The 13,689-nt window shown below is 43.5% G+C and overlaps 1 protein-coding gene across 1 annotated transcript in view; it reads left to right on the top strand.

Moving 5' to 3' along the window:
* PARK2 (parkin RBR E3 ubiquitin protein ligase) overlaps positions 1 to 13,689 on the top strand; it is a 1,426,764-nt gene that overhangs the window by 358,890 nt on the left and 1,054,185 nt on the right. The window contains exon 4 of the mRNA XM_006882824.1: positions 5,527 to 5,645. Coding sequence (XP_006882886.1) covers positions 5,527 to 5,645 — 119 coding nt within the window. The remainder of the gene's footprint in view (positions 1 to 5,526; positions 5,646 to 13,689) is intronic.

Raw genomic sequence — 13,689 nt, 5'->3', positions numbered from 1 at the left:
GCATTGAAAGCTGACTTGACATCATTTATCCACAAGCACAGATAGTTGTTATATTGCCATTATTCACTTCCCTGCCACTCCCCTGTGCCTTGTTCCTCATAATGAAGAGACAATTCACAGAAAAACAAGTGATTCCAGTAAACTGTAAGCTATTGAAAGTCACCACATCTAAGGTGACATTTATGCTATCATATTTTGAAAGTATTTGATGCTGACTTTAAAACTAATTATTTGGAGGTTTTACCTCAGTTATTAAAAGCCGTAAGAGATCATTTGAGATGGAAGTACTCCGTGACAGTGAGCATTAGTGGAAGCATTGCAGTGGTCAGTCAGATGCAGGCAATGCCAGTTTCTCCAAGTAAGTGAAGTTCCTAGGAGGAATTGGGGTTCTGAGGTTTGGGCAACAAATGATTGTAGCTAACATTCATTGGTGGCATCGTGTGTAACGTGTCTGCTGCTGACTGAAAAGTCAGTAATTTGAATCCACCTCAGACGGAAGATGGTCATCTACTCCTGTACATATTTACAGCCTGGGCAAGCGCTGAAGGGTTCTGTGAGTCTGGACCCAGTCAAGAGCACTGTTTGGGAACACTGACCACACATTTCCTATGAACAGGCAAACAACCTTGGTAGTGTGATTCTTAAGTATTGGATTAACAGAGAGGTCGCACTTTGAATCCACTCTATCTATACACTGAGCAAATAATGTGAGACGCTAGACTATAGGAAGAAGAAAATAGCATTGGGATTGGAGGAAGATGCGACAACTTGTATTATGCACATGGCACAACCTTGCTTACAGAAAGAGTATTTGCAGCACTTAATGAAGAAGATCAAAGAATGCTGCTTTCAATATGTGTTATATCTCAAGAAAACAGCCCAAATATCCAACCACAAATGGATTGAGAAAGGATGGTACTTCACAAAATGGAATACTATGCAGCACACAGGCGCAATAACTTTGTAAATTATTACCTAACTTGGGAGGGACTAGAGAGCAGTATGCTGAGTGAACTAACTCAATCCCACAAGGATAAATATTGTATAAAATCATTATTGTAGAATGAGTATAAGGGTCCAGGAGGGGTGGGAGAGCCTGGAACCAGAAGGATGTGGATGTACAGGGGGAAGAGGGAATTAATCATTGGATTGTACAAATTGATGAGTGGGGGATGAGGGAAATGGAAAGAATTTGTTCAAATTTGTGTTAGAATTTTGTAAATAAACTAGTGAAAGGAAGGAAGGAAGGAAGGAAGGAAGGAAGAAAGGAAGGAAGAAAGAAAAAATAGAAAGTAAAAAATCATCACCAGTGCACCCAGTAGACAACATGATAGACGCAGAGAAGATTGAAATTGTCAACTATCTCATTTTAGTGGGGTCAACAGTAAACACCCATGATAGTAACAGTCATGAAATCAAAAGACATGTTGCACTGGGAAAATCTGCAATGATCAAGAACCTCTTTAGAGTACTAAAGAGCAAGGATGTTAGTTTAAAGACTAAGGTGTGTCTGAGCCAAGCTCTGATATTTTCAGTTGCTTCCTAAGCATCCAAGAGTTGGACAAGTACGTCAAACACCATGTAAAGGAAGAATCTGAAGGAAAACATAAAATAAGGACACAGGAGGATCAAAGAACCATGAACGGTGTGGCATGGTCATTTTAAACAGCTGTCTATAAGGCTGAGGGACCTTGGTTTCCAGTGATATCCACGCCAGCAGCTGCCTGGCAACAGGAAAGGTGTGATCCCCGCTTTGTTGACCCTGCCCTCCTTAGAGGATAGTATTGACTCTCCACACCAGTCCACTGGGAGGTTGGCTGTGCTCCTCCACGCAGCCAACAGCTTGATGCGAGGCCTCTGCCATCTTGCTGGAAGTGTGCAAGGCTTTATACTCAGTCTCCGTCTGAGAGCCTGTGGACTGTGCTATGCAGAGCTTAGCAGAACAGCTGAAATGACCAGCTGTCTTAGAAAGTTGTGTGCTTGTCTATGTGGAAGTCCTCATTTTTAAGATGTTCACGTTGAAGCATTTAGGGGGTGGTTATGCAATGTCTTCAAGTTCACGATCAATGATTCAGCCAAGAAGCAAGTGTCTGTCGACAAATGTATGCATACATAAATATTCACCGAGAGAGGGGCCCAATGCTAACGTGAGGTGGGACGGTGAGGGTGTAAGTTGTATAACTTGAAATAACATCTCTCAGTTTGCAAACATATCAGGTAAAAGGAGGGGAATGTAGCAGCATAAACACAAGCGTTTGAAGGTCATGAGGAGTGAGGTGTTTAACTGGACAGCAGTGGGTGATGCTTGGTGTCGTGAAGGTTCTTCATGGGGAAGTCAGTTAACAGAGGACAAGGCTTTGGAGTGCCCCATGAGGATGAGGGGCACTGAGACGCTGAGGAAGGCTTCCTCTGCCTGAGGCTTGTCTTCCCTTTCTGTGAGACACTCTCACTCCACAGTTCAGAGTGCTGCTCTGCTGTCAGTCAGCTCAGGGGAGACACCACTATATCCGAAAGAAACCAGAGCTGCCACACAGGGAGATGAGTGCACATTCATGTTCACTGCTGCATTATTCACGATGACAGGGATGGGAGCAAGGCACGTGTCCATTGACAAGTGAATGGACAGAAAACCTCTTCCCACTGTGGAATACTACACAGCACTGGAAAGCAGGAACTCATAAAATATCACACAACATAGGTGACCTGGGGGACAGTATGTTGAGTGAAATATCTCAGTTCCAAGAGAACAAATACTGCATAACACCACTGTTGTAAAACAGGACTATTGAGGGTTATGAAGAAACTAAGAAAAGAGGAGATAAATAATAAATACTGCATTGGAACAGATGAAAGAGCTGTTCAAAAGGAATGTATGATTAGGCATTATTTTATGACAGTCCAGAATAAGAGGTACATAGCAAAGTGAACTGGGAAAGGAGGAAATTGTACAACAGTGAATGAATTTTTTTTTTCTTTTAAAAAAGTGAACTAGTGGGTTAGGGAAGAAAAGGTACAACAATGAAGTAATGAAAATCCAACTTTTCTGTAAATTTTTGTTGAAATCACAATTAAAAAAAAAAGTAGACATTGTCCAGGAGAACATCAAGGTGGGGTGTTGGCTGGGCTCAGCTGGTGCCCACTGAAATGGGCTTCAGTGTGGTACAGACAAGCTTGCCAGTTGGAAGGGGTGGGGTAGAACATCCTGTGTGTGGGCTCCACAGGACTTAAGGTGTGATGTGGGAAGGCACCCCCACTGTGAGTCCTTGTGCTGCAGACTGGCTTGCTGGAGGGCAGTGGACACCTTGTGGTGTGCTGGGGTTGTGGGGATTGGCCTGGCCCACTACCCCTTCCACTGCCTGTTACTCCCTGCCTTTCTCTGGCTCTGGCAAGCCAGGTGTAATGGACTGCATGCCATCTCCCATGTATGCTTCCGGGTCACGCACGCTGGAACCCTCCACCGTCTGAATAACCTCTCAAGGATTTTGGTGAAGGTTGTCCCCCAGAGAAGGAGAAGGAATGCCTTGTCTTCAAATCTTACCTCTATATATGATTAGCTGAAATAATATTGCAAATCTTCTTGTTGCCCTAAGGGAAGAGAAGAATCATTTGGCCTTGCAATTTCTGAGGTGCTTTTACTATAAAGTTGTTTCTAGTGCACTCTTTGAACAGTCCTGGTGTCCTGGAAGCCCTCGTTGGCCTTTGCAGAACTTTTCTACGTCTCTGTCTTTCCTTTTGTTGTTTAACCTTTACAGGAAGGTATAAATGTTTCTTTAATTGAATGTGTTCATATTGCTGATAACGGTTTTGATGGTAATGGCCCCTAAGGCCTTCACTAAACTCTTCTGAGGCTTTAAAATTGTTACAATTCTTATGATCTTCTAATAGTCTGTCAGTTACTATGTTACAAATATTTATATAACATCAACACATGCCTCTATCTGTTGTGTTTATGGTTTGCATAAAACCTTAAGGATATATTTTATGTAATTATATTTACTAATAACACTGTATTTATAGACTTGAATGCCTTTATGCTTTAAGGTGCTAAAGCTGCAAAGAAGTGTCAGAATTTGTAGTTTCTCATCAGTAAGAACATATATTTCTATTTTATCTCCCTGCTATACTGGACGTTTAATGCTAATCTCTGTAATGTTTACCAAATGTATCACCAGTGCATGATAAAATGATAAGACATGACATCTTTATTGTGCTTTGCATTTTGCGATGTTGTCACCTTTGAACAAATGGCAACTCAATGTGTCTACAGATGATCTTTTTGTAAATCAGTAAAACAAATGAGACTGCAGTACACTCAATCTTTTGTTTCCTCATTCTCGGCACTAATTATTTTCAGTTGACTATGTACTTTTAGGCAGCAGCAGATTTTGGTGCATGATAAAAAAAGATCAGGACTCTCTGCCATTTTTAGATTTGTTGATGGTAACACTACATTTTAAAAGCACGTTTTATGCCATGGCCTTTTATGTTAGAAGCAAGAACAGTAAGTAGGAAAGAACAGATCTATTGAATTGTCATAGAAATTTAGAGATTTGGGAAGACAGTGCTTTTACTGGCAAACACATACAAATGAAATTTCTTCATGTAGACATGGCAGTGAGTGGGGAACTATTACAGAGACCTTCCTCCAAGACAGATTTGCTTGTTCTTTTGCCAGTCCAGGGGACATTTAGCCCTCTTCTCCAATACCACAATTTGAAGACATTTATTTTTCTTCTGTCATCCTTATCTATTTTCCAGCCTTCACTTGCATGAGACGTGGTAGCCTGTGTTATCTGACTCGAATCTGTGTGACTAGAGAGAATACTATTGGGATAGTGTGACCCTTTCTGCTGAGGGACCCTGGTCCACTGGGCTCTTTGTGGCTCCTTCTCAGTAGGAAGCTAGAGTGGCATCCACTTCCTAAACAACACGCCTCCAGAAACTATGAACTTTGATAAATGCTCGTAGTTCTAGAGGGACTTCAAGCCTTTTCTTCATAGGGTTGCTATGAGTCATTCCAGACTCAAAGGCAATCAACGTCAACAGCTCAGTAGGAACAACCTATGATTGTGTGTGGGAAGATCTGATGCAAACTTAGCACCTGTCCTTTCCACACCGTTAAGGTTGGCTGGGCTGTCCCTGTGAGTAACATCTGAAGAGGAAAAATATGTAATGTTCTAAACCGTGTAGAGAGGCATGAAGGTTTAGAAGCTCAGGTCTCTCAATTTCCCGTTGACTCTAAGTTTTCTGTCCTCTTAAACCTCGTTGGTGCATTGCATTTCACCTCTCAGTTGCAGAGACTCCTGGCCAGAGAACTTGGCAGCCCGCTTCCTGCTTTGCTGAGTAAGTCAGAGGGCTGCTGGCAAGAAGACGCTGGTTTCCACTCTTTTAGGCATAAAACCAGATTCTCAAAATTAAATTACTGAGTCCTCATTGTTAGATTTATTCCACTGAGGTACCTGAAGGTTTCTTGTCTCAAATTGGACACAGAATGATTGGCTGTTTCCTCTGCTCTTGTCCCAACAGGCAAGGCCCCTTACAACAGCTTCTACGTGTACTGCAAAGGGCCCTGTCATGCTGTGCAGCCAGGGAAACTCCGGGTGCAGTGCGGCACCTGCAAGCAGGCAACGCTCACCTTGGCTCAGGTAAGGGGTGCGGCGAGCAGACAGAAGGGGGCGGCTCAGGGCTGCCTCTGCTGCTTCCCAGGATTCTCCACATGGCTCTGGGATGAAGGTTCTGCGTGGCTGTGGAAGTTGATGGTGTCTGAAATCCTTTTTGAAAGACCGCCTTGCCGTCGGGATTTTTTTCCAGAAAGATTTGATATCAGAGGTAGCACAAGATCACCTGTTTATCTCTCCTAATACAAACCTATTGAAAAGTGCACCAATACTGCATTTTATATCAACATGGTTGACTTGTATGTATTTGTTTTATTATTGTGATATGGGTGGCATTTTACAAAGAAAACTTATGTTTTCCTTTGACCATTCATATCGGTTCCACTTTGCAACACTAATTTCAGTCCCCACGATGTAACTGCCCTGTCCCATTGCTTCCTTGGGATTCTTGTCCCATCAGTCCTACCCCATTCTCTCCCTGAGCCTTAGCTCTGAACGCGATTGAACAGTGATGGAGATGTTTGTTTTAAGGAATTGTGAGACAATTTTCTAGATTCCTGGAGATGCTCAATGCTTTGACCAGCGTTTAGTCATATGGTTTGTACATAGTAGGTCCAGGTTCGCTGGACTGTGTGCCCGAGGTTAACACAGCTTGCATCACCGAGATTACTGGGGTCAGTATGCCTGCCCAAAGCCAGCACTTGTCAGCTTGGGTCCCTGATTTATTTTCCACACTTAGCACCTTATCAACAATCTGCGTTATGCGGATGACACAACTCTGCTTGCTGAAACTGAGGAGGACCTGAAGCGCCTGCTGCAGAGTGTCAAGGACTGCAGCCTACAATATGGATTGAGGCTCAATGTCAAGAAGACAAAGATTCTCACCACTGGACCAATTGGCAGCATCAGGATGGATGGTGAAGAGATTGAGATTGTACACAGCTTTAGTTTGCTTGGCTCCATAGTCAACCGTCTTGGCACTAGCAGCCAGGAAATTAAAAGGCGCATTGCCATGGGGAAGTCTGCTATTAGGGACCTCTCCAAAGTACTGAAGAGCAATGGTGTCTCTCTGGAGACAAGGTGCATCTGATACAGGCCCTGGTCTTTGCAATCACTTGTTATGCATCAGAGGGTTGGACAATGACCAAGGAGGATAGAAGGAGAATTGATGCCTTTGAGCTGTGGTGCTGGAAAAGAGTATTGAGAATACCATGGACTGCTAGGAAAACAAACAAATTTATCCTGGAAAGGGTTAAACCGGGTGGCTCCTTGGAGGCAAGGATTCTGAGGCTCTGTCTATCATAGTTTGGACATGTTGTGAGGAGAGACCGGTCCTTGGAGAGGGACATCATGCTTGGGAGGGTGGAGGGACAGCGCAGGAGAGGAAGGCCCTCTATGAGGTGGATTGATCCAGTGACTGGGATAATTGGGATGGGAGTGTCAGAGACAGTGCGATTGGCACAGGACAGAGCGGAGTTTAGGGCTGTTGTACATAGGGTCGCTATGAGTCGCAAGCGCCTCGATGGCACATAACAACAACAACAACAAGCACCTTATCTGGCAGACAAGCTGGGCTCACAGCTTATCATGTTGAAGAGCTGAAGTCTACAGCTGAGTCACACACATTAACTCCACCATCCGTGTGTTTTAGAAAGAAGGCATTTCATAATCATATTAATCATCACGATAATGATGGCTTTGCCCCATTGTATTGAGTTCCTTCCTTCCCATCTAATCTTACACTCATGTTTTTCTCTTAATTCTCTCAGACTTTCAAAGTCAATACCACCTCCCAGTGTTTCTAGCTAAAGACTCCTCAGGGTTAAGTGTGAGTCTCCAGCTTCATGGATGTTATAGACGATGGACCAGGAGTGACAAATCTTTCTATTTTATGCATCTCCCAAGGCCCAACTTTTCTAACCTGTGCAATTCGGATAATGAATGAACGATTACCTTTATCACACTTCTTTTGTACTAAAAATATCACTCTAAATATAGATCTAAAATAAAAATAGGTTTGAGGATTTAACAACAATTAAATCAGAGATAAGCTAAAGAGAATTCATTGAATCCAGATGTTTAGTATGGTCAGAAGTTGTAGTAAACAAAGCAGTCCAGTCCAGCACAGCACAGCACAGCACAGCACAGCACAGCACTGGATAGGACAAAACAGCACAGGACAGGACAGAACAGGACAAGACAGGACAGCAGAGCACAGGACAGAAGAGCACAGGAAAGATAACACAGGGCAGCACATGACAGCAAAGGACAAGACAACACAGGACAGGACAGGACAGGACAGGACAAGACAACACAGGACAGGACAGCATGGCACAGGACAGCACGGGACAGGACAGGACAAGACAAGACAGGACAGTAGAGCACAGGACAGCAGAGCACAGGACAGCACGGCACAGGACAGGACAGGGCAGAACAGCACAGGACAGGACAGCATCATTTAGCGGCGAAGAGGAGCAGGCGTTTTGATTTCTCATCAGTAATGACACATGCACACTTGGCAGTACACATGGCTCCTCTCTAGAGAACAGCTGACCTGCCCACGCTGGAGACCCCCTGTAGGTGACAGCTCAGTCATGCCAGGCCATAAGCTGGAGGAAGCCAACAAGGAGTGATTTTGACGTAATATCTATGGCAATGCTTAAATTTAGTTTTCCAGAACTTCAGAGAAATCGACAACTTTCCCAGCTTTCCCTGGTCAGGAAAAAAACCTTGAGAGCAAGAGGAAGGGAGCTAAAAGGACCTAGTGTGGTGAGCAGTTTGGAGCAGAGCAGGATGGGGAGCAGCTGGTGTCCTGGAGGAGCCCATGAGCGAGGGCACCAATCAGCACCCGCTCTGCTGCCTGGGGCTTTCCAACACAACAGCTCTCTTCTTGTGCAGAACTCAAACTGCATGCACTTCAGAGCCTCCTTTACAGCCTCTTCCATGTTGCCTTGGGGTTTCCTTCATAAATACCGTGTTTCCTCAACACTTAAACTTTGCCTTTAGTCATAGTCAGCTGCCTTTCGTTCTTGAGGTTCTAAGATGAGACTCACGTAATAAGCAGCCAGGGTGAGGGGAACAGACATTTCTATCCTGGGACAACGGACGGGGAGAGTGATGGCTGGAGTTTACCCCTGACGCAGTGAGTCAGGTGACAGTTTAGGCACCAAGTTTTCTTCTGTATCCAAATCTATGTACCTCTATTTATTACATGGTGATCTTGAGCAGGTCTTTATTTTTTTCTATTTATATGTTTATTCTGTTGTTGTTGACAATATACACATAGCAAAACATAGAACAGTTGAGTAGTTTCTAAACACTATTTAGTGACATTGTTACATTCTTCCAGCTGTGCAGCTATTCTCACCCTACTTTTTAAATTTTATTCTTAATATTAATTTTAATGAAAATTTACAGAGATTTTGGATTTCCATTCATTCATTGTTGCACTTTCTCCCTGCCTCCCCAAGCCCCCAGTTTGCTCTTCTCTTTTAAAAGTAAAATTCTTTCATTATTATATAATCCCTCCCCCCAAGCCCACTCCACCATGTGGCCTTCGTTCTGAACTCCTATCATGATAATAATGCCAAATCATATATCGCTTTTAAACAGCTCTCCCCCTCACCTGTTTCAATTCGATATATGTTACTATCCCCTCCCTCCCTTTCAGTCTCCCCCCAACTGACTAGTTTTGTTTTGTTTTGTTTAATGGATGCAAATGTCATTGAGAAATGTGAGTGCTTACTAGAAAATTCAGAGTGAGGGCTGATTGAAAACCATGACAGGCACTTGATTTCCAATTGTGTGTTTGAAGGGTAAGGAACTCTGGTGGCAGTGTGTGTTGTATGCTGGAACGCTAACCCAAAGATCACAAGTTCAAGTCCACTAGCAGTTTAATTAGAGAAAAATGGACGATCTCCTTCCATTAGAAACATGACAGAGGCTCACCGTGGGTCAGAGTCCACTCAGTGGCGGTGGATCTGGTGGGAGTTGGAGTTCGAGGGCTGCCCATGGCGCTTCCTGCAGAGAGGAGGCAGGTGGAGCGCAGAAGGGGGCTTTCTTCACACAACTCACGTGCTTCTTCTTGTGCTCGTGAACCATTGAATTAATTACATAAAATCATGTGTGTCTCTCATTCATCTTGAAGGTGCATTGACTAGATCAGAGCCTTTCATGTTATTCAGAAAAGTGGGCAGAAAGATTAACTTGTCCAAGATTGGTAAGTGTAGCCGCTTCCTAAAGTAAACCTAGAAATTAAAGTAGGAGCTACCCTTGGTTAAAAAACCAGTAGTAATAAAACAAAGTTGAATGTGGACATTTAAAGATCCACACTCTCCTTTCTCCACTGAATCCTGGGCAGCTTAAGGTTAGGATGTCAGCGGTTAGTTGCCATCAAATTGACGTCAGCCCATGCAACCCTTTTGTCTGATGCAGCGAGATTGCTCCGTCCTGCGTTGTCACTTGGTCATCGGTGCATTTGAGTTCATTTTGCAGGTGTTCTGTTAATTTGCCTCTTTAAAGGTTTCCTATTTTTGAACCAAGCTGCTTTTCAGGCAAAGATTTTGAGACTCTGTGTCACATTCTTTGCACATGTAGCCAGGAGGGATCAGTCTTTGGAGAAGAATATCATGCTTGAAGGGTCAAGGTACAACTCAGGAGTGGAAGGCTCTGGGTGAGATGGATTGACATAATAACTGGGGTAATAAAGGGAGGTGTGTCAGAGACTGGCTCAGGAGAGAACAGGGTTCAAAAGGATTGTGCAGAGAGTCCCTGTGAGGCATAACAATAACAATGACACTCAGCTTTTCCAGGCACAAGGTCTTTTTCTAGGACTTGATCTTTATCTGATGGTATAGATGTAATGTCAGCAAGACCAGGCCTTACCACCTTCACTTCTCACCAGTATCCAGGCTGCAGTTCTTCTGAGGCAGGTATTTGTCAGCTCACCAGGGGAACATGGTCTTTTCTATATTTTACCCTGTTGTTAAATTTTAAGGGGGTTGTTGCTGCTAAGTTCCATTGAGTTGTAGCATCTCCATGTGCAACAGAACAAAACCCTGTCCGATCCTGTACCATTGTCAGAAATCTCTGCTGTGCTTAATCCCATCGTTTCAGTCACTGGATCAATTGATTTTACTTCAACTCCTCCTCTCCTTCACTGGCTCTTGTCTTTTCCAGAATTGGTATTGTTTTACAGGGACTGGCATGTCATTATAAAATGCCCTAAATAAGTAATGAGGGAATGTATGGGTTGAAAAAACAAGAGCAAACCCTCTGGTGAAGGACTACGATCTGTATGTCGTCACGTGTCCTTCTGATTTACAGAGACACTGTGGCTTGGCAGCTGTGTGAGGAGCTGGGCAGTGCCCGTAAGGCGGACGGCAGCCCAGTGAGATCTGTGGCTGGGATTCATTCTCAGACTGTCCTCATCCACCGGGCAGTGCAGGTTTTGATCTCCACGGCAATGCTCATGTCCTCTCCTGAGAGACATGGGCCTCTCTGTCCCTCCAATGTGGCCCTTCCTGTCCTACTTACAGTTGATCCTGACTACTGGAAAAAAGCAAATGGGCTTGTTCAGATAAATGGAAACAGGCTTAAAGTACAGTCAGGTACCTGAGGAGAAAGAGGCTGAACAGATGCTAATGTTACAGAGAAGCTGTAATGCACTAGGCTGGGAGGCAGGCAAGCATGGTTGCAGCTGCTCAGGGAATTTGAGGCTTTGGATACCCAGAAGGGGCTAGGAATACCGGGGGGCGGGTACCTGGAATGCCCTAGAGGGGCCTGGAATTCCCTGGAGGGACTGGGAACACCCTGAAGGGGCCTGGGGCACCTGGGAGCAGGGCTGGGGGATGATCTGGGGACACTGCACACCTCATATTCGCATTCTTGTTCTGCCACCTGCCAGCTGTGATTTTTAAAAAAAATTACTTTTGAGTGAAAGTTTACAAATCATATTGGTTTTACAATCATTCATAGACATTTTGTTTTGTAACATTAATTACAATTGATTAATGTAATTAATTTATTACAATGTCTAATCAGACCCTTATTGTGCATTGATTTTTCCCTTCACTCAACGTGTCTGTTTATTTTGCAGCCCTCTCCTCTCCTTCCCAGCCTTCTGTGATTTAGGGCAAGTTGTGCACTTCATTCAGTCTCTATTTCCTTCTTAGAGAATAAAACAAGAAGTCCATTGAGGTTTTTGTGAAGATTAAGTGACATAAACTATGAAGGACTTAGCTCAGTGTCTGGCATGTGGTTAGACCTGTTGCTGTTGATTCAGACTCTGAACGGCTTCAGGACAGAGGAGAGCTGCTGATAGTGTTTCCAAGGCTGTGAATCTCTGTGGAATTAGACTGCCTCACCCTTTTCTCTTCATGCAGCTGAAGGGATTTGAACCACTGCCTGGTCGCTTAGCCCCTGCAGCTGAGTGTTTGTTTAACCATTGTGAAGCTGAGACTTCTAATAGGCATCCCAAAAAACCTTGTTTGGGTGCAGAGATTTCTGCTTAAGGAATAAATATTTGCATCAGCAGTGACGCACCTGCCGAACTTGCCTTGGAAACTCTGGGACTTCTTGGTCAAGGTTACAGATTCCCCCACCCATCTACAACAAACTCTAGTTGACCACTTATCTACCCCAGCATCTTTTTTTTTTAATCTACAAGCAGTTTATTAGTCTTAAAATGAATCACAAGCCAGCAGATAACTGCAGCCAAGAATTTGGCTTGGTTTCCCCCCTACATACCATCACTATAATTACATTATCTCAAAACGAACTTTATCTTTGCCACTCTAATGAGATACTCTGCCAGGGAATAGCATTAACGCTAAAAAGTTTCTGATGAGAAATGGTGCAATAAATAGAAGAAGATGCAATGTGCCTGACGTGATGGATTACACTTAAAATTGGTTTATAGATTAGGGACAATTTATGTGCAGAAATTTATTAAGAAATATAGTCTAAATGTATAATCATTCCTAAACTTAATATTTGTTACAGATTAATTGCTGGCCAGGAATCGACTTTCTGCTCTTATTATCAAGCCCTCTCTTAACATCTGGGCAGTAAGTGAGTCCGCATACCTCTGAACTTGCTTTTGACTTTTAGCACCTTGTGTTTTCCCCAAGGATGTGCCTTTTCCCATTTGAAAGGAAAGATGATCCCTCTCCGCCTTTGCACCTTCCAGCCTCAGAAAACCCAAGGGTCCGCTCTGAGTTGCTTTTGCATTGATGGCACGTAGCAACCACAACAAAATAACAACACAGAGTGTGTGTGTGATCAGTGGGTCCATCTGAGTTTTGAGAGCAGACTCTAAGAGGAATGACCTGTGATGTTATACCCTTTAGATATTTTTATGTTTTTGATGTGCATTCTTCTATCTTAATTTTGAGGTTGTATCTGACCTGTGTACCGTTTTAATATCATGTAATCTACAAGACATAAAAAGTTGCTGCTTGATGAATTGCTCCTGAAACACACAAAACATGTAGGAGGAACATTATTCCGAGTCAGAGAACTTGGTCTCATAGGCAAGGTACTGTCTAAGACCATCACTGTAAACTAGCTGTGCAAGATGTGTATAAAAGTTCAAAAGAGGAAAGAAAGGGAGAAGGGGCAGGGAAAAGGGTAGGAGGGAAATAATACGGTTAGCAGGACGTAGTGGGCAGGGGGTGAGGGTGAAGGAATAGGAAAGTTTCCATGGAAACTTCAAAGATGGGATATTAATAGGCATAGGGCAATACTAACTCTGTAATATACAATGTATGTGAGTGATGGCATAAAACACAATACCTGAATTAAACACTGTAAATTAAAGATGGCAGAAAACAAAATGTGCATGTGTGAAACACAATGCACACACATGAAACACAATGTATGTGAATGATTGTATGCAAACACATACACATATTTGAAATGATGTAGGTGTAAGGGAAGAGGCCTTTCCACAGCCGACACTGGCCCGTTCCGCTCACCCTGACCCTGACTTCACTGTGGGTGTGCCACGAGATTTCCTGTGTTTAGCCCTCTGGATTCTTCTCCCTGCCTCATCTTCTTTCTTTTTCTTTTT

The sequence above is a fragment of the Elephantulus edwardii genome, unplaced genomic scaffold, assembly GCF_000299155.1.
Source record: "Elephantulus edwardii isolate Elephantulus edwardi_28Jun2011 unplaced genomic scaffold, EleEdw1.0 scaffold00024, whole genome shotgun sequence".
Taxonomy (NCBI): domain Eukaryota; kingdom Metazoa; phylum Chordata; class Mammalia; order Macroscelidea; family Macroscelididae; genus Elephantulus; species Elephantulus edwardii.
This window is presented reverse-complemented; position numbering and strand designations above follow the sequence as displayed.